The 27,554-nt window shown below is 39.9% G+C and overlaps 1 protein-coding gene across 1 annotated transcript in view; it reads right to left on the reverse strand.

Annotated features, from left to right (window-relative positions):
* LOC113025907 (matrix metalloproteinase-17-like) overlaps positions 1–27,554 on the reverse strand; it is a 99,781-nt gene that overhangs the window by 12,427 nt on the left and 59,800 nt on the right. The window contains exons 4-8 of the mRNA XM_026174149.2: positions 18,103–18,389; positions 5,151–5,327; positions 2,559–2,661; positions 825–907; positions 12–164 (exon numbers count right to left, since the gene is read on the reverse strand). Of these exons, the coding sequence (XP_026029934.1) occupies positions 12–164; positions 825–907; positions 2,559–2,661; positions 5,151–5,327; positions 18,103–18,389 (803 nt within the window). The remainder of the gene's footprint in view (positions 1–11; positions 165–824; positions 908–2,558; positions 2,662–5,150; positions 5,328–18,102; positions 18,390–27,554) is intronic.

The following is a 27,554-nucleotide window of genomic DNA, read 5'->3' on the forward strand; positions in this document are numbered from 1 at the left end:
TGATACTGTACCTTTAAAAAATACAATTTTGTGGTCCCCAGGCCTCTCGTACACTGCGTCCACACTATCCAGATTGGTTGGGAGGCCCCGCCAGAAGCGATGGATCTGAGCAGGACGCAGAGACACCAGGTGCTTCTCTCTTGTTAGTCGCCAGAAGTATTTCCCTATGAAGAACAGGTTCAAAATAAGAGGAACAACACTATTACTTCTGCTCTAAATGTCCTTCCAGACTTAATCATGTAAAGTGTACAAGAAACACAACAAGCAATGACCTACAAGTGACAAGGAGCAGCCCTAGTTTGAAAGGTTTGATATTTGTGGCAGGAAGACATAATACAATTATTAAAGGCTGCTAAGAGCTACAGATAAATCTAAATATTCTATTAATTATCTACAAACGTTCCATGTCCTTGATTTTAAAGTGTGACAACAAAAACAAATTATATTAAAAAGTTCTATAAAAACATCGTTAAAATTCAGTAGACTTTACTAACACTGCTACTGCAGAAGGTATGCAAGTCTGTTTCTTGTTTCTGTTGTCAGTGGGAGGCTAGGGGTCATTCCTCCAGAGGGCAAGCATGAAAGGGTGATGTAATTTTTATACTGAAGTCTCTCAGCAGGGCTCAACTGGCTCAGTCGGGTATCTACAACTACCACCTCGCTCTCATTCTCTTTCCCTTTCTCACTTCTTTCATTTGACTCTTTCTCCACTGCTGCTCTTTTGGCTAATTTCTCGTTTCTTTTCTTTTTTGTTTTGGGTTATTTTCCCTCCCCTCATAGCTCTGCAGCTTTGCATATCTCTTTCACTGTTTGTGCTGTTGTACCTTTGAAAAAGAAGGCCTCTCCTCGTATCTGGGCCACTGCATCAAAGTGACTGGTGCATCTGTCTGGGGTATCTCGTGCCAGCCTGAGAGAGATGGGAAGAAAGTAAGAAGGGAAAAACAGCGTAAAATGAGCGATAACAAGGATCTGCTGGATTCTAAACTGGACATTTATAAAGCTTTAGACCTCTAGCCACCACAGAAAATGTTGTATCTCGGTTCTAATGACTCACCTCTCATTTGCAAAAATTTCCTGTTGTGAAAAGTGAAAAAATTATTTGACCGATTATATTGCGTAGCTTTTTACTGACATGCGTCGACCCCTTCTGAGAAATTTTGCACAAGCTGTTCCTGATATCCTCTCAGGTGCCTGTGCGTGAATCACTGAAACCATGCTAAAAGAAGTGAGGTAGCTATCAGGCTGACATGGTGAAATCCCTCGGTGTGTTTATCCCCAAGGTTTTTAAGTGATTTAAATCACTGACGTGGCCTGCATGCCAATGATGAAGCCATTAGCACCACAGGGCTGAGAGTGAGAGCCTGCCAGGCCTTATATTACCAACAAAGGTCTCTATTCAGAACTCTATTAGCGCTACACCACAGTGCAGTGGTCAGTATTGGTGCCCTTGTCGGGCCCAATCTAGCTTTTTCCACACATCATGACCTGACCAAGGCAGCAGGAAACAATTAATGAAGCTAGTGGACGTCTGAAACTGGCGAGCAAACGCTGCTAAATGTTCATCTGTGGTGTTTTAGCATTACCTCACTGTGTGTAGTTGTATTTGTACCTCCACCCATCTGAAACTAACTAAACTCTTTAGACCTTCAGACTAAAGTTTCTTCAGGTTTGCTTTGTTTTTGGGGGCTACCCCAGGCTGGGGTTGAGTGGTTAGGTTGTGTGTGTGATGTGTGCGAGAGAGTGTATGTACTCTCAAAATGTATAAATGGACAAAATGCAGTCTAATTAAGCTTGATAACCTAAAGAAACTACAGGTTGATAGCTGCCCAACTGTCTTCTGAGAATTGCTTAATTTGATGGGCAAGGTCCCATGCTCACTCTTGGCTAATTTGCTTTTTGGTACCTTACAAGTTCTATCAAGTCTCCCCCTCCCCGCAAGAAAATTCTTTTTTACAATGAATGTAAGCCTGCATAGATTCATTACACTACGTCTCAGTGGAAGTAACAAAAACCTGATACAATTATAAAACAATCACAATGCAATTATGTACAAGGAATCATCCCAAAAACTGAAATCTCTTTGTAATGTGATTCAATCCAGTGAAATAAAACAAATGAATACCACCTGCATGAGGCCTGTGGATGTAAATTCATTTATTGTCATGACTTTAATAACACCATTTTTCCACAACTACTGTATATAAATAGACAGAATGCACATTGAGAAGATGGTTTATTTGCTTCTGCTGAGGCTTGTTTTCACTTCAATCAAAAAGCATTTCAATAAGTTGTGTCCTGAGATGAACTGTGCTTTGAGTTTTATTGACACAGACCCTCTGGCCATCATGCCTGCTTTACTAAATTTATGAAATTAAGATGAAATGAATACTGAAATTGGCTTTCCTTCTTCCAAACAATGCAGCTAATTTAGGTAAAAGAGACCTTAAAACAACTACTAAGGAATTAAGTGATTTTTATGGACTGCATTATTATTAGAGTGCCAGATCTATTTCTGTTGCATTTAAAAGATAACAGATACCTTTTATACTTCTACTCACATGACCGTGGACCTGTTTTCAGGAAGATCTAGCAGGACAGGAGGCTCGGCTGTCTGAGACGAACTGCCTGGTTGATTTGTGTGGGACACTGAGTCTCTAACACCTGGGAAAACAAGACAAACATATGTAATAACAATAAATCCCTTATACTATTTTTGATAATTTATTTAGTTTCTTTTGTTCTCCATTTGTGTCTTACATTTCATATGACACATTTTCAGTCCCATTGCCACAGGATCATAATGGCTTAATGCCATGGTGACCATATTTTGATTTCCAAAAAAGAGGACACTTGCACCAGTCATGAAGAACTTTAATAAAACTGTTTACTTAAAGAAAACTTTAACGTATTTAAACTATGCCTTCTCTGTGCAGTTAATGAATGGTGAAATAAAAAATGTCATATAGGCTTTTACAAGTCAGCAAGTGCAAAAAAAGAGGACGGTTGGTCACCCTATTAATGCCAATAATTTGGCATTAACATCAGCACAAAAATTGTGCACCGGGAACTTCGTGGCATGGGTTTCCAAGCACTTCCTGTGCAAGTGTGTGCAGGGATAGACAATTAGATAACTAGATAGAAACAAAAGAAGATTCATCACTCAAAGTGAATTAAAACTGCCCTGAGGGCAACCTATGTGGTCTCATACTATTCTAGAGGACAGTTTAAAATTGTAAGATGTAGAAAAAGAATAGAGCCCTTGAGTTCAGTTTGCACTACTGAACTCTATGCCATCAGCTTGATGGTTGCAGCTCTTACTGCAGTACAGAATGTGGATCACAATGGATTTTTTCTTCTTGTTCCAGGTACTCATAGGTAGAACACAGTCTGAACAAAACGGGTTAGCTTTGATTTTAATGACAGAAAAAAGTTGCCAAATCATTCAACAATGGAGGAGTCAAAAGTATGTATGACTAAAATAAATATGTGAGGTTACAGTGCTATCAGTGCGGACAGAAAGATATTTGTAGGACTGGTCATTGGTTGGTTAGGAATAACCACGGGGGTTGTGATCACCAACATTTTTTTGGATCCAAAGTCATCTCAAAATGAGGTAGTTTGATCATTTCCACGTATCACAATATTCCCCTTCAACAGGATTCAGCAATTCAAATCACACGCCACCATTATTTATCCCCGCACTTGATTGTGTTTTTCTAAAAGTCATCATTTTCTTTCTTTCTTGTCTCACTGTCACTTCCTGGATCAGGGAAAGGTTTGATGAAGTCACATGGCATAATGAGGTCCAATTAACTCCATCCATGTTTTCATTAAATCAATAACCTTGCTCTGCAGAGCTCATAAATTGGTGCCCCCTGCATGAGATGAGGCTGCTGTATCTTCAGTCTCCTGAGCTGTCACAGCCACTAGTTTACTGCGAGACAAACATAATTACAGCCAAGGATCATGACTCACGGCCAGCAGAGAAGGATTCTATGAAGGGTCGGAGACTTCACAGCATTGATCATGTTTGACACTGCTTGTTACTAATGATGATTCATCAGGTAAGCAGATAATTTTGTGAGTATTTACTGCAGCACATATTTCATATTAATGATGGGAAAAAACAAAACTATATTTCCAGTAAAGAGGCTTAGCCAGGAGCATAAAATTGTTCAATATAATTATGGAAATACACGAAACAGCTGACTGTAATAGGAAAAATAAATTAAGCAGTTCTGATTTAGGTCATATATTGTTTCAGGCCTTGAGTCACCCCTCATTTCTTTATGTTATGCCAGGAAATGGGAAATAGGTGCAGTGACCTACTGAAATGTGCAAATATGCACCAACAACAGGTGCAGATGCAGGTCCTGTGTCAGGTCTTTGCTGCCTTTTTCCTTATTTTCAGGACATGACAGTGCAATTCATTTGCTATAGATAGTTTTTTAGGCCTGCTACTTCTACTTTTTTATATGTGCAATGCGTTGTTAAGGACACGCTGCACACTGTGCTGACACATGTCAAGTTCTCAGCTAATTCTAATCACCTTGTTGGTGCAAAAATGCCATTTTATGCCTGTTGAAATGTTGTCTCTTGTGTGTAACCGGGTCACAAATTACATATTGTTATAATTACACAAAATGTGTTCTAAACTCCAGGATCCCCAAGCCTGTAGTTATCTTCATTGTCAGTGAGAGCCCCTCCTCATCCTTTTCTTCTTCTTTGGTGCAACCCTATAAATTTGCAGTACCCCTTTTTGGTCTCTCCCCTTTTCTACAATTCCCCTGCGGGAGAGGTTGGTATCATTTATTGTCCAACACTAATTATATTTCTATCCACCCTGCCACCCTGATGTTTCTAATTGTGTGTTTTAGTTCATTATTGGCATCATTATGCCTGTCTTTACTTGCTGTTATGATCCTTTTCATAGTTACACAGCCAGTTTGCTTCAATGTTTATGGATTTGTGCTTTTCAGTAACACCTGAGGCAGATTCAATAAATGGAAATTTGTTAGGAATCAAAGTAATTTACTTTTCTGGCTCATCTCCCTGACACACACACACACACACACACACACACACACACACACACACACACACACACACACACACACACACACACACACACACAGGCGCCTTTTACATACCATAAAGCTGCCAAACTCTGACTTTGTCTTCATAGGGTAGATCATATTTTAGAGGGTCTCCAACAGGGCCCTGGTAGTACGGTCTCATGATGGACTCCATTGCAGAGGTGTGGACCAGACCGATGGCATGACCAAACTCATGGACTGCGACTGCAAACAGATCCATGCCGTGAGAGTCTGAAAGAGACAGAAAGGAGATTACACAAAAAATGAAAGTAAGCGCACTGTTAAAAGCCTCGTTTAGTGAAACATAAAGAAGAGAAAGCAAACCTCTTTAGAAATGCACTCTAAAGGTCAAAGGTCACTATACACAACACAAGTAATGCTCTGTAAAATTGCTACTATTATGACTATAGTCCCTGTATTTCGTGCATGGTTATAGCCATTATTTAAATAATATACAAACCACATTTTTCTATATGTAAGAACTCGCTTTATCGTGCTCAAACTATTAGTTAATTTTTGTAACAGTTGACTAAAATAATAATAGACCACTCCCATTTGTTTTTCAAGTACATTTGTGGAAGGATTTACTGCTGCTTTGCATTTGATTTTATGACGAGATAATCAATTAATGTGTAATGTCACAGCTTGCAGATTGCTATAAAGAAGTTGTTCTAGGTCTTCAGCTGCAGACACTGATCATGTGTAAATGGATAATCTGCTTCTTCCTCCATGGCCAACAGACTGTTTTGATTGGTCACACATGTTCAATTAGCATTAGCATTCAGTGACAGAGAAGGTGGCATGAAAGACTTTTTGGTAAATTGCTTTGGAGAGATCCACAGCGATGGTCGCCAATGTGACCTTTCTGCTATGGGTCTGCACCCTTAATTGACCCTTTTCTTTTTTTTTTGTCCAACTTGTGGTGCAAATTGAGAGGCATGACAGACAGCTCAGGAAGCTCTGAGTGTTGCAGGTGTGTGGTATAGTGAGATAACTATGGTAATACTGCCTGAGTCCCTGGGCCGCCAATCAAAATCTTAGTGCGGAAAGACACCTAAAGAGGCTGCAGGCTATTAAAGCACCTTCCCTCCATCTTCAGCTAAAACATAAAAAGAAAAATCCTCCCAAACCCCTTGTCTGACTCTGTGAAGCAAGACAGAACCTGGGGCTTAGAGATTTAGATTTCCAAAAATATGAAGAGGTACCGTGTCAAACCAAGCTAGCTCAGAGTTCCTTGGTGGCTATGTGCGCAAGTCTGCATTCAGTAAACCATAGGTCGGCCACGGCCTGGGACACGCACTCGTGCTTACAGTATTCACCTGGGGTGGTCAGGAGGCAAATGCCAACTCTAATCTACAGAAGCACATGTTGCAGGTGAACAATAGGAAGGAAAGAAAGGGAGAGAGAGTGAGGGAGAAAGGGAGAACAGGGACTCAGAGCACAGTATGTACCATGTCATCGCATTTAAGGTCCACGTGAAGCAGACATAATAGACATAATGACTGAGGACAAAGTCAGGGAGGCAAGGATTGTGTGAATGCACCAAATTATTTTAGAAAAGCAGAGACTGAGACACATAGAGAGAGAGAGAGAGAGAGAGAGAGAGAGAGAGAGAGTATTCAGTATGGCTCTTCAGACTGTTACATTCTTAGGGATTCAATCTTTGTTCTTCCAGATTCACCACTGACCCATTAAGCAGCTTTTTTATCAGTCCAAATGCTTTCATGGCATGGAGCTGAGAATAGAAATTAATAGCTTCATTTGGTAGACCTTTCAACCCTCTCCTGACTGTCAGTTCTCCAGTCCACAAAGATGAGGATCACAGGACTCTGTTGCTTTGATCTTGGTCAAGAAGATCCATAAAAAACATCACAGCTCCTTAGTGGATGCCCTAAAGTCAGCCTATGTCAATAGCATGAATATCTATAATCAGTACTTCCTGCTGTCTTTGCAACTAGTCACAAATCCCTCACTCAAGATTTAGTAATTAAGCTAATTTTACTCTTTTAATGACCAAAAATAGCTTGTAATAACTCAATCATTGTCACTCATAGCATAAATACAACTATTTGTAACTGGACTATATGAATGCACATAGGAGACGTGTTTGCCACAAAACAGTATGCACTTTTAGGGTTAGCATAAAATACTCAGTGCTATTCTAGCTGGGTTTACTTTGATACGATCCTCTTCTCATCTTTTGCTAATTTAAACACGGTGAAGCTTATGCATAAGTTTAGTAATGAAAACGTGTAATCACTCACTTGCCTGCTTTCCTGGTTGTTCGACTGCTAGTCTGTTCTTTACACCACTTCCACTTTCCCACACTGTCAAAGTCAATACCGACATCATTACTCTAGCCCAATCATCCTCTTGCCCGCCTTCAGCGAGCCAATCAGCCTCCAACAAGTGTGCTTTAAATCTCAGTGCTCTTCTGTCACTATGAAAAGAATAATCTTAGAGATTCATTAATTTCTGTATCACAATAAATGTTATCTTTAAATACAGTTGACAATGTTTCCCCTTAACTTATCCATTTTATTAAGTGTCAGGTCAGTCTTTAGAGTTCAAACTGATTAGTTACATCTGGAAGTTGGGTAAATACCCTGAAACAACTTATTTTTGGAAAAGAACTAACTCATGTGTTAGATACCTGTAACTAGTTGTTAACATCAACACAACTATCTAATCAGCACACACACAACAGCTCGATGCATGTCGACATGCAGACACAGTCGAGATGACTTGCTGAAGTTCAAAGTGAACAAGGTGATTTAGGGAAGAAAGGCAATTTAAGTGACTTTGACTGTGGCATGGTTATTGGTGCCAGACAGGCTGGTCTGAATAGTTCAGAAAGTGCTGATCTACTGGGATTTTTCCACAGAGCCATTGTAAGGTTCACAAAAAAGAGAAAATATCCAGTGCATTGCAGCTCTCCAGATGAAAATGCCTCGTTGATGCCAGAGGTGACAGGACAATGGCCAGGTTGCTTTGAGCTGAAAGGCAACTCAAATAACAACTCATTACAACCAAAGAAGGACAAAGAGCATCTCTGAATGCATGACATGCTGAACCTTGCAGCAGATGGGCTACAGCAGAGGAAGACCACTGGGTGCCACTCCTGTTAGCTAAGAACTGGAAACTGAGGTTACATTTCTCACAGGCTTTAAAATTTTTTTAAAAACTGTTGTAATTATTGCTGTCACATTCAGATGGTAGGATCAGAATTTGGTGTAGACAAAGTAAAAGCGTGGCACACTTTGGGCCAATAGAAGCAGTTGAGCGTTATTAAATGCTACAGCCTGCCTGAGTACTGTTGCTGACCATGTTCATCCCTTTATGACCACAGTGTATCCATTTCCTTGTGGGTGATAAAGCACCATGTCACAAAGCTGTTTTGTTGAAAATGAAAATGACTTTGCTGGAGCAAAATGCCCTCCACAGCTACCAGATCTCAATCCAATAGAGCATGTTAGAGATGTGAAGGAGAGATTTGCATGATGGATGTGCAGCTGACAAATCTGCAGCAACTTTGTGATGATATCATGTCAATATACACCAAAATCTCTGAGAAATGTTTCAATCTTGTTGAATCTGTGCCATGAAGAAAAGGGGCCCAAGCTGCTTCTACAAAGTGTACCTAACAAAGTAGCATATCTATATATGCCCCTCCCCCCCTCAACGCTTCCGTCATTTCCATGTTTTGCCTCGTGTTCTGTCAGTATGTTTTATTTCCCATCATTAAATTTCTAATATTGTGCTCCTAGGAAGTACAATCCTCTCTGAGGTTACTGACTTAATCACTAAAAAGGTTTTGCGAGGATGCACTTCATGCTCAGGACTTCCACACTGTCTGTAATGGTATTGGCTCACAGCCAAAATTCAGTCCACCCAGGCAAAATGCTACGCTTTCCCTTGTTTGGGCCACACCAGAAGAAAAAAATATCTCTCTAGCAGAGGTCAGAACGTTCTTCCAAATATCTGCTGCTCCTCAAGCTGACATCCATCACTGTAATCACACAGTGACATCACATTTAGCACAGAACACTGTAATCCCTTAATGACCTCCAATACGATCGGTGAGCCCCGAAAGCCCCGTCCACTGCTCCAGTTATTCAAACCGAGTTGTTAGTAACCAGACAAACTGAACACTCAGATAAGAGACACAACCACACGCAGAATGAAACTCTTTCTCGTGTGTTTTCCTTCTTTATATTGGTATGTTTTCTATGACACATTGAATTCTGATACAAATACATATATGAAGTGAAGCGGCTGCTTTAGAGAAGATTTTTAGTTATATTTTGTTGACTCTAAAGGAAAAAATAAATAGTGCAATACAATACTCCAGTGGACAAAGTTTATAATTGCTGAACTCTTTCACACCATCCCACTGTTACGTGTACCTGTTCTAACTTTATCGTTTGTTTATTGTCTGTGGAATTTGATCCTGTTTGTATTTCCCGGCACTGAATTGTTCCGCAGCATTGTTTGGTGGGTTTTTTCCATTTTCTTTTCAGTATTTTACTTCAGTAACATGTTATTGTTAACATACATCAGTCTGGAAATGTGGTTTGAAAACCAGGGCACAGATAAGGCACGCTGTAATGTAAAGAGCAGGTTTAAAGAAAAAAAAACCTTTAAATTGCAGTTTCAAATAATGCTCTATGAATGTAATAGCACAATGTAGCCGAGAGAGACTAGAGTTTGATATTTTCAATGATTCTTTCATGTTTTCTGTTCTCTTGGAGCTTGTAAAGTATACACTTCCCCTCCTCTCTGCTGCCAACAAAACAATAGGAGGACGGGTAAAATAAAGTGTAACGATCATTGGAAAAGACACAACAAAAATAGGGTAACATGCCCAATATGCCAACCATTCCTCATACAGAAACATAAACAGTACACAGAATGTGTGCATGTATTCCCAACACACAAACACACACACACAGAAAAAAAAATTGAATGTCATGAAAAATTCACCTGCCTAATGATGCTTTTGTTTTAGTCAGGGTAATCAGTTTGTAGAAGCAGATTGCTGGCTGAGTGATAATTAATACAAGCAATCTGCTGCCTGTCAAAGCAAAAACAGCACTTCCAGACCTCCGCTTATTTGATCTCACCGAGATTCCACCTCTCACGACTCCTAATGGATGCCAGAACCATCCATCTACACAGCAGGGGTGAACTGGCCTGTTAAATGTGGTGCTTAATTTCCACTATTCAGCAGCATCATACACATTAGGAATTGGCCTTAGCAGACCCAGATTTAGGGTCCCGCTGAGAACAATGCACCGGGAGATGGGGGAAAGGAATTAGCAAAGGCAATTACTCAGATACGGATTTGTCTGATAATGTTCATTTTTCTGAAGACAATTACATAGCTCCACAATCTGCTGAAGCGCCAACACTCATTTTTTACCTTGTGGGCTGACCTAACACGCTTAGATCTTCCCAAGGGATTATCACGCCTCTGAAAAAGTTGCTAAGAGCAACAATTTATGATTCTGATAGCTTTGCCTGTTGTCTTACAAGCAGACGGATATGTAGTTCAGCAGTGATACCGGCATCAGCTAAGCAATGCCTTGGAGACAAGCTAGGCAAGCTGATGACGCTAGAGCGGGATGCAAGATAGCAGCAAGGGGGAGACTGGCAGAGTGTGACGTGAAGAAATTAAGAGCTTTTTAATTAACTTTTTTCCCTGAGCCTCACAACACCAGCCTGGCAGCTTCAATGTGTTAGAGAAGGCAATTTTAACAGCTAAACAAAACATTAAAATCTGGACGTGAGCTGAACTGTGCACCCAGCACCACAGAAGAAAAGAGAATTCATCGACTCTGACTTTCTTTGGGGAGCTGATTAGAGACATTCAGGAAGAGTTTCCTCTTTAGATGCTTAAAAAAAGTAGTTTGTTGCTTTACAGATGAAAAGTCTTAATGCACTAGATGCAAAGTTTGCTCTTGAGGAAATTCATCACAGTGCAGGAAAAAGGCCATTTTCTGTACACAATAATCCTCTCTGAATTATTTATTACAGGCAAAAATCAACGGCATTCCCAACATTAGCACGTAAAATATATTGTAATGCATATTATATATATATATATATATATATATATATATATATATATATATATTTTTTTTTTTTTTACTGTTAACACCATTATGCTTTTTAACCAAATGGATAGTTTTTTGGAGGCAGGTTATGAGTGAATTTGAGTCATAAAGGTGAGGCCCCACTGCTGACCTCTCCTCCTGTTGACCAAACCTACATCTACGCAGCTGCTGATGCCTCTGCCATCATTCCACACACACATTCAAACACACGCTCAAGCCACACTACCAGCATCGTCTGCTTGCCTTGCCATTGCAACAGCCTGGTGGGAGGTCTAATTGGAGCAGATTGAGCTGCTGTCCTGCAACATATGGTTTGCAGCCCTGACAGCAGAAAACAAAGGAGGGACATCCACAGAGGTCCTGGCCCCATCACAGACTCACCAGCTGGGTTAGACAGCCTCACACACCAATCAAATCACCATCTAAAGCCTCCAGGCTGAGGTCAAAATGCATCCCGAGGGTGCTGAATCTTTTTGTTCTTCTTCTTTCTTGTGGACGACAGTTATGAGAATGAAAATATGTTAACCCAGCATTATGGGTGAAATAAAAAAACACTCCAGTATCTAAGTTCAGATTTATGATGTATACGATTCAGTTCGTGCTTTTATGCAAGTCTTGCCAATGAATACAGCTTAATAAATTTCATATGGAAGCACAGTTATAACCCTCGTTCTCCAAACAACTTTTACTCAGACTTCCAAAACATCACAATTTTAGCCTTTAGCATCAGTCGCAAGTGATCTGGGAAGAGTCATTATTCCCTAGCAACTGGTATTTGCCAGGGCGATGCCAACTGCTTTCTAGGCCTGTGTGGCCAGGGCCTTATTTCTTAATTCACAACTACCGCAGTTAGTATGGGTTTGTGGACCACACAATGTAATGTACTGTAATGTAATTCAGTGCAATTTTTTAAACAGTTTAAAATTTCCATTGTGAATGCTCAAAAAAAAAAAAAAGAGCACTTTTGGACGAATGAGTATCTGAAGTTAGATACAATTTATCCACCATTATATAACAAGTCATCTGACAGGGGAAGGTACACACTGCTAATGTGATCCTAAATGCGTGGACCAATTTTTGTGCTTAAATCAACAACTGCTTTCAGCTCCCTAATGGGTTCAGGGGTGCACATTTCATTATTTTTGACACTTATTATTCAGTCTAGAAGTTCACTCTCAGTATAAATGATGTCTAAACACACACTGAATTTTTGGACTCTCAACAATCTGCCATGACATTTGGAGCTTCAGTACAGTTTCTTATTTGGTTTAATAATATACCAAACATAAGAGTATGTTTGCATTGTGTATCTTTGATGTTTAATGGAAAACCTGAACACAATGTAAATGAGCAAGAGGTTATTTGTGGAACAATTACAAACAATACTATCTAAATTAGTCAAGCACTTTTTATTAGTGTTATTGATTATAAGTACAAAGTGATTATTTTTGTGCTTGCAGACTGCTTGTTCCCAGGCAACAGCCCATAGGAGCTACCCGCATAGTGAAGCATCTTCACATAAAGTATTGGTTTGTCATGTGCATATAGTATAACTAACATTTTCTGTACAGTGCATTTCACAAGATAATGTATACATAACCCCGAGAAGCACACTGATCGCATCATTATCTCTATGCGGCAAAATCGCTCCTATTGTGAGGGCAGGTGCTTCATAAATTCTGTTTGCTTACACTATTTTGCTTCCAGCCTTGGAAGAGGTTTTCATGTCAAAGTTTGTCATGAATTCATCTTTCATCCAGCAGATACTCTATTTGGGAATGCTGAGGGTAAGGTGATAAAAAGTTAGAATAGGTAGAGGCTGCCAAGTTGTGTGATTCTGTTTCTCCTGGAAGGGAAAAGGCTTCACTTGGAATTAGAGGAGGAATAATAGCATCCTCACACATCAAAAAACTTTTGGCACTCTATCTATTGGCCTCAGGGACGTTTTAGCAGATGGTGGTATACACAGCATGGCAGTAACAATTACTCTTCCCCTGCTGAGGAACTATTTGCAATTTTATTAGAAACAAAAGACTAAATACAGACATCAAATACCCACAAGGAGCAGATATAATTAGACAAATCAAAGTTAATTTGATTCCTAACATTTCGCTGGAACAAGTGAGGGAACACGAGTCTTCAATAACACAATTTGATGGGAGATAGATCTGTGACGAACTAAACTTTTTACCACCTGGAAACCGCATTTCATTTAAGGTGACTGACAAGACTGGTGGATAATTCTTTATGTCATCACAAACACTTATAGAATTGCAGAGACTACACGCCAAAACAAAGCTGACAATTCAACATGCACTACCACTTTACACAGTAAGTGCGAGTTTGCAGGTGTGTAATAAGGTCATATTTGATTTTCTCATTAACTTCTTTTTTTCTCAATCTTTACACAGCTACTTCCGTGTAACACTGTGCCTTCACCAGAAAGTATGCACTGGTTGCTCCCATTTATACTTTTTATTAAGTGAACTACATTCAGCATTGTCCCTGAAGGCATCCTGTATATACATAGACACAGCACTAAAGCTGGTGCAGTACAAATGCATTGCTGTCACTACATCGCCTGTGTAGACATTGTATAATAGTTTCTATGCCAAAACAGCCTGTTCTCATTCCTGCGATGTCAAATAATGCTGCTTTGTCAAAGCTGCTTGCGTGTTTCAGTTACGCACAACTTGTCCTTCGGCAGCCGTGCATGAGTCAATGGATTATGGCATTAGTAAAATAGATCTGTCAATCCCAGCTCGTCATTTTTCAACTTGAAGGGTTTCTGTTTTGAAAAAGCATGTTTTAACCCAAACAATAATCTTCCCCTTACATTAAATAAGTAGTGGTTTAAGTGTAGTAAACAAGTAAATGAAAATAAATTAATCTGCAAGTGGAAAAAAGCAAAACTATGTGCAAAACGCAAAGCTCTAGATGGGATGGATCTGGTTGAGAAAACTGTGCCACACCTTCAGCTACCTGACTTTAGCGGTCTCTAAAGCGCTACACTGAAAAACAGACTTGTGTAATGAAGACACACGGGTGGCATTTGACAAAAAACCAGCATGTGATGCCCAAGGTAGCGAAAGTATTGGTCAAGAAGTTGAGAGCTTGTTTAAACCTAGACAATTACTAGATTTAGGGAATTTTTCCTCATCCCAAGACAATAGACACCAGTTGTGGTGAGTGACCATTGGAGAGTGCAACCAATTTCACCCAGTGACGACTGGCAAAGAGGGTAGTGCATCAAACTGCCAAATGGCCATTGGTAAATAACCACAGCAGCCCATAATTTTCATGGACGATGCTGACTTGTCTGCAAACATTTGCCAACTGCTCACCAAGAGGAACCAACAATCAGTATTTTGAGTTTTGTGAGTTGATTTGTGTTTAAGTTCTGTTTAATCCTTTGTCATATTGTTTCCCAGTGCTTCTGAGTTTACTTTTGCTTTTGTTCCTCATTAGATTATATAATATTTAGCTGTCATCTTTTGAGATCCCTGTTTCACCAGTCAAATCCCTGTGTCTGTCTAGTCCCTCTGTGTTCTCTCTCCATGGCCTTTATTTAGTTCTGTCGAGTTTGCATGTCTTATTCCATGTCTCAGTGTTTGCTACTTCCTGCTTTATTTTGATAATCTTTTATTTTGGGTGTGTTATGTTCAGGTTTGCTTCCCTTATTTCATTAATTCAATTCAATTTAATTATATAGTCTCACATTAACATTTGCCTCAAGCCCCTTTATATTGTAAAGTAGAGAGTCTACAATGATAGGCATTAGTTAGATTCAGGCTACGTCCACACAAACACAGGTATTTTTGAAAGGCAACTTTTTCTGTGTGTTGGGTATGGAAGAGGATTAGGGCCACTGGGAAAAAAAGGGCATGTCTTTTTTTTCTTCTTTTCCAGAATTCTGAGAAAAAACTTACTTTAATCTTAGATTCTGAGATTAAAGTCAGAATTCTGATTTTTTTTCTCATAATTCTGATTTTAATCTCAGAATTCTGATTTTTTTTCTCATAATTCTGATTTTAATCTCAGAATTCTGATTTTTTTTCTCATAATTCTGACTTTAATCTCAGAATTCTGATTTTTTTCTCATAATTCTGATTTTAATCTCAGAATTCTGATTTTTTTTCTCATAATTCTGACTTTAATCTCAGAATTCTGAGAAAAAAGAATTCTGAGAAAAAAGTCAGAATTCTGACTTTTTTTCCTCAGAATTGTGGAAAAGATATTGATATTGAAGAATGATTCCACCTCACTGTCTGTCCACACGTAGGACTCATTTCTGTTTCTATGCGCCATCTTTGTTTACTCTTTCCCTCCCAGGCTTCTAGACTTCTGATTGGCGAACATTTCTACACGGTCAAGTCATTTTGGAGGATTGTGTGAAGCAATTGTGCCAAATATTTATCACATGTTTTCTACCCCCCCTTCTCATCAGTTTTTACTGTCCATTCATCTTTCATAAAGAAGGGACAGATGCAGGCATAGAGTAAAGGAGAGAGGAAGGTCATTTTAAGTTCAGTCATGCAGATGAAAGGACGAATAAAGAAAGCAAGTCAGAGAAAAGGAGAGTTAATGATTTATGCTGTCATTCGTGTGACCGTGCTGGGACAGTCCCTGCCTGATGATGCATTCAGTGGACTTGATTGCTCCATCCGCTTATTTCATCCAGATGAGAGGTCCTTTAATGCTTTCCCACTTGCCAACCTGATCTACTTTCTGTTTTTTTTTCTTTTTCTTTTTTTTTCAAGCTAAGGACGTTGGACGTAAAATGAGGATGATGCTAAGTGACTGGCATGTTTAGGGAACTTGACCTTGTGACGACTATTTTGAAAAAAATAGTACACACAAATATTTAATTTGTGAGGGGACACACACACACACACACACACACACACACACACACACACACACACACACACACACAGCATAGAGTCTGAGGTTTACACATATTCATAACACAACAAAGACACATATGGTTCAGCAAAAGTGCAACAAGAAGAAAGGTGAATGAATGAACATATGAGTGAATAATGAAAAAGTGAATGTAAGTGGTTTTGAGACAAAACACTGGGCGAGATTTTCCAGAGCTGTCTAAGAATGACGGATATCTCTAATATGAGCTCATTTATTTTTGATTGGCAAAGCTGATTGAATTCCATTCAGAGCCACTGTCAACATGTCCTCATTTCAAACTCCCACATCTCCCTTGGCGGGTAATCAAGCACTTTGAAAACTGTTTGATGAAAGAAATTTGGCCAGATCATTCAAGAGGACACTGCATAAACAAATCTATTAAACCACACAATTCAGAGCAAGAAACACACTGGATGAACTTGTTTCACTGGCTAAATGTGTGGTGGTGACAGTATTAACACATCGGAAAACAGCTAATAATCAATGTGACTCAGGTTAATAATCCATTTTGATAATGACTTAAATAGGGAGTGAACTGAAACAGGACAAACAAACAAATAAATAATGATGAAACACGATATACAGCCAGTAAATAATAGAGTGCCATTTTCTTTTCCTTTGAACTGAGGTGAATGCAGAAGTGTCAGAGTTCAAACAGCCAGTAATAAGCAAATTAGTTTGATGTTGATTTCTAGAAGGTTTACAATAACCAGCAAATTGCTAATCAGTTTGGCAATTATAAACAAGTGGCAACATCCAGAGCCCTGTACTACAATTTGATTTCAGTATACACAGGATGTCTTCTGCTATTTGGCTTCACTTACCCTAACATTGGCAATTAGGATAAGTGGTCACACAAAGCTGGTTATCAACTTGCTAAGTCAGTTGCTAAGTTTATTGGCAGGAGAGCAACTGTATAATATAGCGTTAAAAGGGTGCACTTTAAGCACCATGTTTGCTAAAACGGCTACTATGTTAATAAAGTTTAGCCTGTTTGAAGGAGAGTTTTAGTTGGTGCTCTTTCAGATGTAGCCTCAGTAGTGTTTAATGGTGTGAGAGCAATGATTAAATATAGACTTCAAATGTTGGGTTAATCTACAGCAACTTGAATATAGGTATCTTGCTTTATGATCATATATTAATGCATATAGGACAACAAAATATCTGTAAAATTGTTTTCTGCCTACAGAATAAATAAATATTGGAGTAAGGTTGTGTGTAAGAATCTATATTTAATAATGATGGTTATCAGGGGAACAAAGAGACATTAAAAACTCTACTGTGCAGAGAGATCCGTGTGGTCTTCCAGGAATTGTGACCTTGTTTTCCAGATAATTGATTGGTCAGTAGGTTCATAGTAAGAAGTGATCCACCTACGTAGTAGAGATTACATAGCGCTATCCCTCAAACTACTCAGATAACATGAAATCATGGAAATAGAAAGTGGCAAGAATACCTCATACTGCCACTTACCCAGTGCTTTGTGTTAACCCCTTACAGAAGAAATAAAAACATTTAGGCCTGGTACAAAAACTGTTTTTTGACATCAAAGTAATTCCACAGTTTGGAACCTGCAAACACTGGTCACCTATGTTTGGCAGTCAAGATCTTGTAATAACCAGCAGAGATCGAATAACCAATGAAAGTAGACACCCAGGCACTGAAGGGGCCCTTGACGTACAGTACTTTGGCAATTTAAAGTAATGAGCAAGAGTACGATTTTAAAAATCAATAAAGTATTTAACAGGCGGGCAATGCAAACTGAATAGATAGATTTAAAAAAAAAAAGATCTATAAGTAATGAATTGTTTGCCTGAAAAGCCCCTTTTTAAATTCAAACATTAAACTAATTTTGAACATTAAAAAAGGAAATTAAAGTGTCTTATTTTGTGTTGCTGGCACCAAATAGTTTATAAATATAGCAGATGCCGCAATTTAAAATAGCATACTGCAACTTCACTTACCTGGAGATCTGAAGGTCCAGGCTTCGTCATCATCAAAGTGCGTATCTCCAGCCGTAAACCTCTCTCCAGGGAAAAATGCATGTGCCACTGTGCCCCCCGGCCCATCAAAGGGGTATCCATCATTGTGGTCAGCCTTGGTGAAGTCGATCTGAATGTCTGCATTACTTCCAGCCACCTCGTGAAAGTTAAGTGGTGCAATGTCGCTCCAGACCTTCAAGGCGTAGTACATGAGGGCTCGAACAGTGTCCCTGCCCAATAAGGCAGAATCCTTAGGGAAAGTCCGCACTCTGAGAGAGAGAGAGAGAGAGAGAGAAAGTGGAGAAAAGAAGTATATCAAATATAATGAAGGAGAGGGAGAAGAACTGTGTGAAAAAGGAGTTGAGGTGACTAATGAAGAAAATGGATGGGATGCTGACAAAAAAAGTTGATAATGGACAGGGTAACTGTGAGAAGGAAAAGACTAGACCTAGCCACAGCTATGTATATACTGATACAAGGGTGGATCCTCATTGGTACAAGTCATGCCTGTGAGCTAAAAGGTCAACCTTTTATTACTCTTGGGTGTTCATGACATATAGATGGGAGAGCCCTAATTAGGTAATCTCACACACATTTCTAGCTTTACACACAGTAACCTGCCCACCAGCTGTTCAAACCTTCAGTTTATGAGGGGCTACCAATCAAAACAAAGCTGCCTTTAAGGGAAAAGTGAGGTTGTTTCACTGGCTCCACTGAAATGCTGCATTGAGCTGTGACTCATAAAAAGCTACTCTAATGGAGTTCAGCATAAAAATACAAAACTAGAAACTAGCATAATAGGCCCCTTTTGAATTAAAACTAACAATCTTGTTTGAGATGGTATCCTCAGAAGTAAAATGAATAAAGGACTGGTGAGTAGGTGATTAAGCACACGAGGAAAATTCGAAAAAGGAAAAAGAAGCACAAGATGTAGGGAGCTCTGGACTGCCTAAGATCGACTAAATAATGTCTGCCACCTGCACAAAAAAATCCTGATTCTGTGATTTCACTGGAGTGCGTGTGTGTGTGTTTTAAACTTAAAAAATAAATAAATATATATATCATGGTTAGATGCTGCTGCCCCTTATTACGTCCCAATATCTGGAGAATACAATGTGCATTCGCGACATTGGCATCAGCTGTTGGGAACACCTTACAAGCCTTACCCTGTTCTTACATTTCTCTATTCTTCATTTACCAATCAGTATAACATCTCTGAAGTCATTCCTTTCTGATAGCTACAGTAGAAACAGCACAGAAATGAACAGAAAACCACTCAAATGTCAAACTAAGTTTGCCCACCTCCTCTCCACCCATTTCCCCTTTCCTCTTCATTCTCTCATTGTCTCTACGATCTCTTTTCTTTTCTTTCCATCCATCAGCCTTCGCCCCCTCCTTCATCTCTGCTTCTACATGATGCACTTACCCTCTTTGTCCCTACAAGCGCACTTTGTCTAAATACAAGAAGCCATTTTGCCATTGCAGGCTGCTCTAGGAAATTTAATCAGCGTGTGATACTGACAGAGTATAAGAAGAGTGAATGCCACCTTATCCTCCCATTACAACTAGCTTCAGGCTAGTATCATGGATAAGTAAAGGAATAACATGCCAATACATTATTTATTTATTTATTTTTATTTGTGTGTGTGTTACTGCTGCATGTATTTTCTCTTACATCATTGTGGAGAAATTATGGCACATTCCTGTTACCATCCTCGACGCCCACAGCTTATGCACAGCTCTCTTAAGGTCCCGCCACAACATTTCAATCAGCACGGTGGTGCAGTGGTTAGTACAGCAAGAAGGTCCTGAGTTCAATTCCACTATCAGGCCAGGGTCTTTCTGTGTAGAGTTTGCGTGGCTTCTCTTTGAGTACCCCGACTTCCTCCCACAATCCAAAGACATGCAATTAGTGGGGTTAGGTTAATCGGCGATTCTAAATTGCCTATAGTTATGAATGTGAGTGCGAATGGTTGTCTATCTCTATGTGTTAACCCTGCAACAGACTTGTTGACCTGTCCAGGCTGTACCCTGCCTCTTGCCCTAAGACAGCTGGGATAGGCTCTAGCCCCCCCGCGACCCTGAATTGGATAAGTGGACTTTCTGTTGTAGATTTGCTGCTGTCCCTGGAACCCAGTTGAAGCTAAATTTTAGCTGTCAGGCAGATTGCCTTACATTTAACTCTTTAATACTTTGCACGACCATGAGCTACTCTGTATACAAAGTCAAGAGGTCCTGTGGCTGTAAAACTCCAAATCATCATCCCTTCAGAGTCCATGTACTTTTTTGTGTGTGTTTGTTTTTGTTGGTTTTTTTTTTAGAGAAGAGGTTTTCTGTTGGCAAAAATTCGAAACAGGCCATAGAACAGCTCATGATCCAAAGCATACCACATCGTCTATAAAATACAGTGGAGGCAGACAATGGCTTGGGCATAAACATGTTATTGATTTCATTGACAGCGTTTATTGATGATGTGACACAGGACAGAAGCAGTAGTCAGTCACCTGATCTTAACTCAATTGAGCATGCATTTCACTTGAAGACTAAACTTTGGACACGAAGGCCCACAAACAACAGCAACTGAAAGCCGCTGAAGTAAAGGCCTGGCAGAGCATTAAAAAGGAGGAAACCCAGCATCTGGTGATGTCCATGAGTTCAAGACTTCAGGCTGTCATTGTCAGCAAAGGGTTTTCTGTCATGGTCCCTGTGCCTGCCCAGCCAGCCCAGTGTGGCCACAAATGTTTTTGGTCTGTTTTTTCCATCCCCTCTCTTGCTCGCCTCGGTTCCTCTCTCCTGTCTCTCTGTCCTGGCGGAGCTCAGATTGAGCTCCCGCCTGTGGCCCACACACCTGCAGCTGATCACCTGTGATTCCACATTTGTTTGCCATCTCTTCTTAAGGCAGGGGCACTGAGCTGTACGTCGCTGGAATATTGAGGCACTCTAGTTAGTATTGCCCGGTTCTGCAGAATGCAGTCGTTTCTTGTGCTTGCTTTGGAGTAACCCTCGTCTCTGTGAATAGGTTTCCCGGGTCTATCTCGTACCGTGACCCCTGGACCCCTGAGCGTGAGAGGAACTGCCTGGTGTGTAGGGATGGGTACCGGTATCATGATGGCACCGGTTCTGACATAAACGGTAGTAACCAGACCAAAAAGCAGCGCACATTTTGGTGCTTTATTTCGGTGCTTTTTTTTCCTGAGCTGTGATACACTTTAGATTCTTGCCAATCATTTTAGATTTCCGAGGATAGTAGGCGGGGCCAGGTACGTACGTTCTTGTAGAGCAGAGCTACAGATTAAAAATGTCCAAGGCGAAGCGGTCAAAAGTCTGGCTGTACTTCACAGCAAAATATGCAAACTCAGCAGCCTGCAACAAGTGCTTAAAGCCGCTCTTCTCTGCGTGAGTAGCTTAATATTGTTCGTGTGTAATTCACGTTGAGTAGGCTAACCACGTTATTACATTAATGCATGTAAGGTGAACTAGCAAACATCATCATAGCTACATGCGGCTGTCTTCTTGTTTGATGGCAGATACTCCCTTCACCCTGGCCAAAAAGGCTAAAATGACCAAAGAAAAAGTGGAAAACAGCTAAACATGAGAGGTTTTTGGACAAAGTTTGTGTTAATTTATTTATTTATTTTTTTCCCATTGTTTAAGCACTGCTTCTAGCCAAGAGTGATACCATATCTGCCCTATAGCTGCAGAAAAGGCTAACATTGTTATCTTTTTACAAAAAACAGCTAAACATGAGAGGTTTTTGGACCAATTGTCTGTTCTCCATTCTTTAAGCACAGGTTTGAGCACCGTTTAAGCACCGGCACCGTTTCAAAAGTACCGGTTTGGCACCGGTATTGGATAAAACCTAAACGATACCCATCCCTACTGGTGTGGAGTTGGTGTTGACAAGGAGCGGAGCGAATGTGAAGCCTTTGTGTTTCCCAGACCCTGTGGACTTTGAACCACAGTGTTTATAGGGCACCCGGTGTGGAGAAATAAAGAACTGTTTAAATCGCATCTCTCAGTCTGTGTATTAAAAAAGAACATTTTATTTTCAGTTATTTAATTTGTCGAATTACTTTTGAGCCCCTGAAATTTAAGGGATTGTTTAAAAAGGAAAAAAATGCCTTAGTTCCTCACATTTTTATGCAATCTTTTTGTTCAAACCACTGAATTAAAGCTAAAAGTCTGCACTTCAACTGCATCTGAGTTGTTTCATTTAAAATTGGGGGGAAAAAAAGTAAAATTAGAAAAAACATTTAAACACCTAACTGTATTATTTTAGATAGACCTCTTGAATAGTTTTATATAATAAAGTCCCAGTTTTCCATGCTGGGAATTTCCTTGAGGCAGGAATGACATGTTAAAGAAGACGATTTGAAAATGCAGATAGGCACACATCGTCGTGTGAGACAAGCTCTGGGTAACACAACTTTTACACGTACCTGCGCCAAAGCAAAAATGACCATCTGTCAGACCACCTGCATTGCATTCATTTGTGCTGCAATTTACATGAAAGAGGAAACAGAACCCATAAAAAGGCAAATGTGGGTAAATATAAACCATGCCGGGGAAGTTGAAGGTGAACACCTTTAGAGTGAGCTGAACTTCAGCGGAGCTGTGGCTTTTCATTAAATCCTGGATAAACTGGCTTACAAATTAATTCTCCTTTACTCAAGGGACACCACACTGTTTTTCTGTTTGGATGATGTTTTAATCCACTTATAAAAAAAATCTCCACCACAGATTTAAGAAAATAGGCTCAACTGGTCCTATGAGGCATGAAATTAAAATTGCTTCTACATCACATACTATAGATTTGATCAACACGAAATGTCCACATAGGCAAGAGATAGGCAGGTGACAGGGTGCACAGCGAGGGAACCTACTTTACTGGCATTATGAGGGGAAAAAAAAGATTTTAATTAAAATCAAAGCATTAGTCAGTTTGTTTAAGCTATATACTTATACTCTAGTTTTTCTTTTAATTTATTTCTGACAAAGTGGTTGCTCAAGAAAATGTCCGTCCAGACCAGCCTTGCTGTTAGTGCCAGTTATCTGGACTGCTGCAAGACACATAAAGGCTTAAATCTACAGGATTACAACTGTTCTTTTCCAGAATCTCAGTGTGTTACTTGCCCCTCTTGGCCTCGTCTGCCCTTTATGCTGCAAAAATCTAGCTCCACAACAAAATCCTTGGTATGTATGAACAGCTTAGACAAGCTGATCCAGTTATCGGCCTGCCAAACTCACAATGTGACAATCACTGTAAACATTTAGGTCACAAATAAATTCAGAGATGGAGCTTCTGTCACTACAAACAATTCCAAGAAAGAAAAAAAAACCCCTCTATTGTCATTCCCATCTCTTCTTTTGTTGAATTTGTCACCTTAAAAGCCAAATCTCCTGTCAAGCAAACCTTCTGTTTGACATTTGTTTCAGTTCATACTTGAATTCTTTATGATTAAGGACTTGCTGATCGATGATGACTCATTCCTCCGACTGAATCGTTTCCCCTTTGTTTTGCTATTCAAGAACGGATGAAGAACAGTGGTTCATTATGATCATTTTTAAAAGTTCATTCATTTTTCTTGTTTTTCTTTTCTCTACATTCTGGGAGCTCCTGGGGCAGTTTGTTCTGGCAAGTCCTTCGTAGCCACACTTTTCTATTGATAATGGGCTTCTGGCATATGGCATTTTCTCACATTTAGTGATTTCAACAGCTTTTTCTACTGTCCATTTCAAGTATATCTCAGTCTCATTCAGCCTTGCTTTTAAATTCTGTAATTGCTACACCAAATAAAAGGCCTGCGGTGCTCTGAGCCCTGTGAATTAGAAAGACACATACTGTTTGTCCTCTTGTCTGAGCACTGAGGCTGCTGTGTGAATTCCTGCCAAACCTGACAGCTTATCACAGAAGTTTGAACGTTAATACATACCCTCTACAAATAAAGTTGTAATTCAGGTGAGCAATGCTGACTAGCAGCGTGTTTGCCAATGTGCAATGGGAGTCGGACAAAGACACTGCTCTTGTCTCCAAAAGTAAAACGTGTGCTTGTGGACTAAACTTTGTTAAGCATTAAACAACTTAAAAATACAATTCTACATTTTGTTTTTAGTAATTTCACAAAGTGACAAACTATTTTATTTCAGAAGTACACACTGTCCAATCTTCAAACAAAAGATACGATAGTGAACAGGATGAAGGGAGGGAGTGGATAGATGATCATCATCATAAGAAAAAACAGACACAAACTATAAGGGAGAGTGAGCAAAAGGGAGCATAACAAGCAAAAACACAGCAACTCTCCTATTACAGAAATATTTCTGACAACTCCCTGTGGCTTCATCTTCCACAGTTCTAACTTTAGTCAGAGTCAAGCAGCCTATTCTCTATGAGAATGACGAGTTCCTTATGTTTCAGCGTTTCTCGGGGCTACTACACTCAGAGGGATCAGTGATCACATAGACACATTTCCATCTCTGACAGAGATGTCTCCTTTCCTCATCCACCAAAAAATGTTCCTCACTACAAAAGCTTTTTAAAAGCTGTTTCTGTTGCAGGCTTGTAAGGCAGCACGGAGGTGCACGAGAGAGGGAGCGTGCATGAAAGAGAGCGAAAGGGAGGAAGCAGATTAGATACTATCCTCTTAATGCCGGCGATACATGGGTGTGAACTGAGGAGTAGAAAATTAGAGGTTTGAGGATGTTTCTTTTCTTTAGCTGGCAGTTACACCAACTTAGCACAAAATAATGAAGTCGTCACTGATAAATGGAAATATTTAAGAAAAAAAATGGTTCATGTTAATGTCTTTGTAATCTTGCAAAAATGACATTTACATTAACTGAGAACTGATGGTGAAATGCGAGTTCTGCACAGAGCAGACGCAAGCTCCACAACTGGCCCCACACCCTGCAAAATTAAACCCATTTTTAAATTATTTCCCTTTGAGGAACTGGCTAGTTCCTCAAAGCATTCAGAGAATAATGATGATAATCAATGAACCAAATTTAAATAAGGTAATCTTCCCTGGCATGTTCATACTACAGATGTCATGCTGCCAGACATTTAGTAGCTGGTCACAGTACACAGTAGACTTACATGGTTCTTCATATCCAATTCAATACCAAAACAAAATGATCATCCCATGTACTCAAACATAAACTCCTTTATTAAAAACTCATTGACATGATGGCAAGACAATTACTATAGTTGTTAACATTATATTTAGTTGAAAAGACAGAGTGAAATTTTAATGATTATGACTGGAAACATTTTATCCAATGGTTAAAATGTTGATTTCACAACGGCAGTGCCAGCTGTAGCAAACATTGGAGGATAACGTGAGAAGGAAAATATTTTGAATGTTGTTTCTGAGAACGGATACTTAGTCAACTTGAATTCTTTAAACACATCTGGATGGTGGTCTTCTAAGTGCTTCACTAAATTGGAATATTTTTCTCAGTTAGTCCAAGAAACGCAGTAACATCATTTGTACATTGCCTTTTGCAAATCAATTTTCACACCCTAGTTACCCCCACCTCAAATGCAAAATACTTCCATATCCAACTCTGGCTTTCTTATCAGCTGTACTAGCTGCCATCTTCCAGATGTAGTTTGTGCTGCGCCATTTGTTGTTTTTCTTTGTACAACGTTAGATTAGAGTACGTATGTTCACATTTTGGACAGAGAGGACAGATGGTTTGAAAGAGGAGTGAAAGAAGCCATCTATGTCCACTGTGAGCGACCATCTTTGAACAGAGGCGGGGGTTTACGACACCAACTCTCTGCCATCTATAATCCAGTTTTGAGATCCCTTCCCAGACGCCTTAACGCCCACTCACATCCTGGGCCATCTGACCTCAGGAATTCGCATGATAAGGTGGGGCCAGGTTTCACAATGAACACACCCGAAACTCTGGCTGATTGGGACCCACACCCAATTTCACACCTTGGCTCAGGCGATTAGAGGATCATCAGGGGGTCCTTTTGTCCCTCTGTGGGGGTCACTCCCACTAGGTTTATATCTGGGACTCTCCACCATTTGACCTTAGAACTGAAGAAGCTTCTCGGATGAGAGGTGAAACGTCTTCAAGCAACTTAAAGAAGTCCAGACGCTTTTCTTTGCAAGCTCCTTTGACTACGATGACCTGGATGACTGAGAACCTTCACAGACAGTACGTATGTAACAACTCTTTAGTTCCATGTATTGTTTGTTATTGTGTCTGATTGGCAAATTCCAGTTAGGTTATATTGCCACCTATTGACAGCTTGACAGCTCTTCAAAATTAAGTGGAAAATCTCTATTTTGCAAAAATACTTTTGTACATCCAGACATGCAGTATCCTCTGCAAGCGCCGCTCTGACCACCCACATTGCACGCCCCGCAATTTCACTACAAGTATGTGCATTAACAGCAACTTCTGTATCAACTGGCTAAGATTTCACCTGGAGGACCATCTTCAGTGATGACAGCTGGTCTGTGGCTAAAATCGAGCAGTTTGCAGCAATTTTCTATTGAAGAGTCCATAGTTTCCAAGCCAGAAGGCAGTGTGTCAAATGTGGAGACTAGGAAGGTGCTCATCGGTTGCGCACTGTGAATTGCTGGCCACAGGGAGAGACTGTCAACGCGTTCTCACGTAGCAACCTGAGGCGTCTGAGGGAGAACATTCAGCAGAAACAACTACAACTGCTTTCCATCCTGCCATTGCGTGCCTGCACAAAGCACATTGAAAATGCAGGAGTTTTTTTTAAAGTTTTTTTTTACGGACATCAGCACATACAGTAACTTAAATTTCTTTTTTTGGACTTTGTCCACTAGCAGTAAATTAAAAATAAGGTGGACAAAAGCAGGGGCCAGGTACTGCCTCTTTTTAACTTGGTAACCTGGGAGATTCATGGCCAAAGACTGGCCCATGTCATTTTCTCATGGTAGAGAAATGTATTTAATTTTTTTTAACAGTTTCTATCATAATAGTTCACAGTTTATTTGTGCTGCACAATATAGGTAATTTGTCTTAATAGGCTAAAATTAGGCTGACTTATGAAATGACTTAATTCTGTAAAGACTGTCCCTTTACTCATGGCCTCTTTTTATCGGGATCAGAAGCATTGTGCGGGCATATCAGCAGCACTGATGCTCCAAAAACATGCCATTAAAAGTTGTTATGCAATATTACACAGATCATACTGGGACCTTAAAACAATGTTTTCCTCTTAATATCTCTGATTCATTGGTAGAACCCATCTGATCGACTGTGATGCAGGGGTTGCACTGCTAGAAGAATTGAAATTGTGAAGAAAATAAAGTAATTGTCAAAATAATTTTTCCCCACCAAACTGGCCCAAGAGAGAGGAGAACGTGCCCGGTGGCGCCAGAGTCCGGCAGCCTTGCCTCTGTCAGTGTGCCCTAGGGTGGCTGTGGCTACAATGCAGCTTG

This window comes from Astatotilapia calliptera, chromosome 7 (genome assembly GCF_964374335.1).
Source record: "Astatotilapia calliptera chromosome 7, fAstCal68.1, whole genome shotgun sequence".
Classification (NCBI taxonomy): Eukaryota; Metazoa; Chordata; class Actinopteri; order Cichliformes; family Cichlidae; genus Astatotilapia; species Astatotilapia calliptera.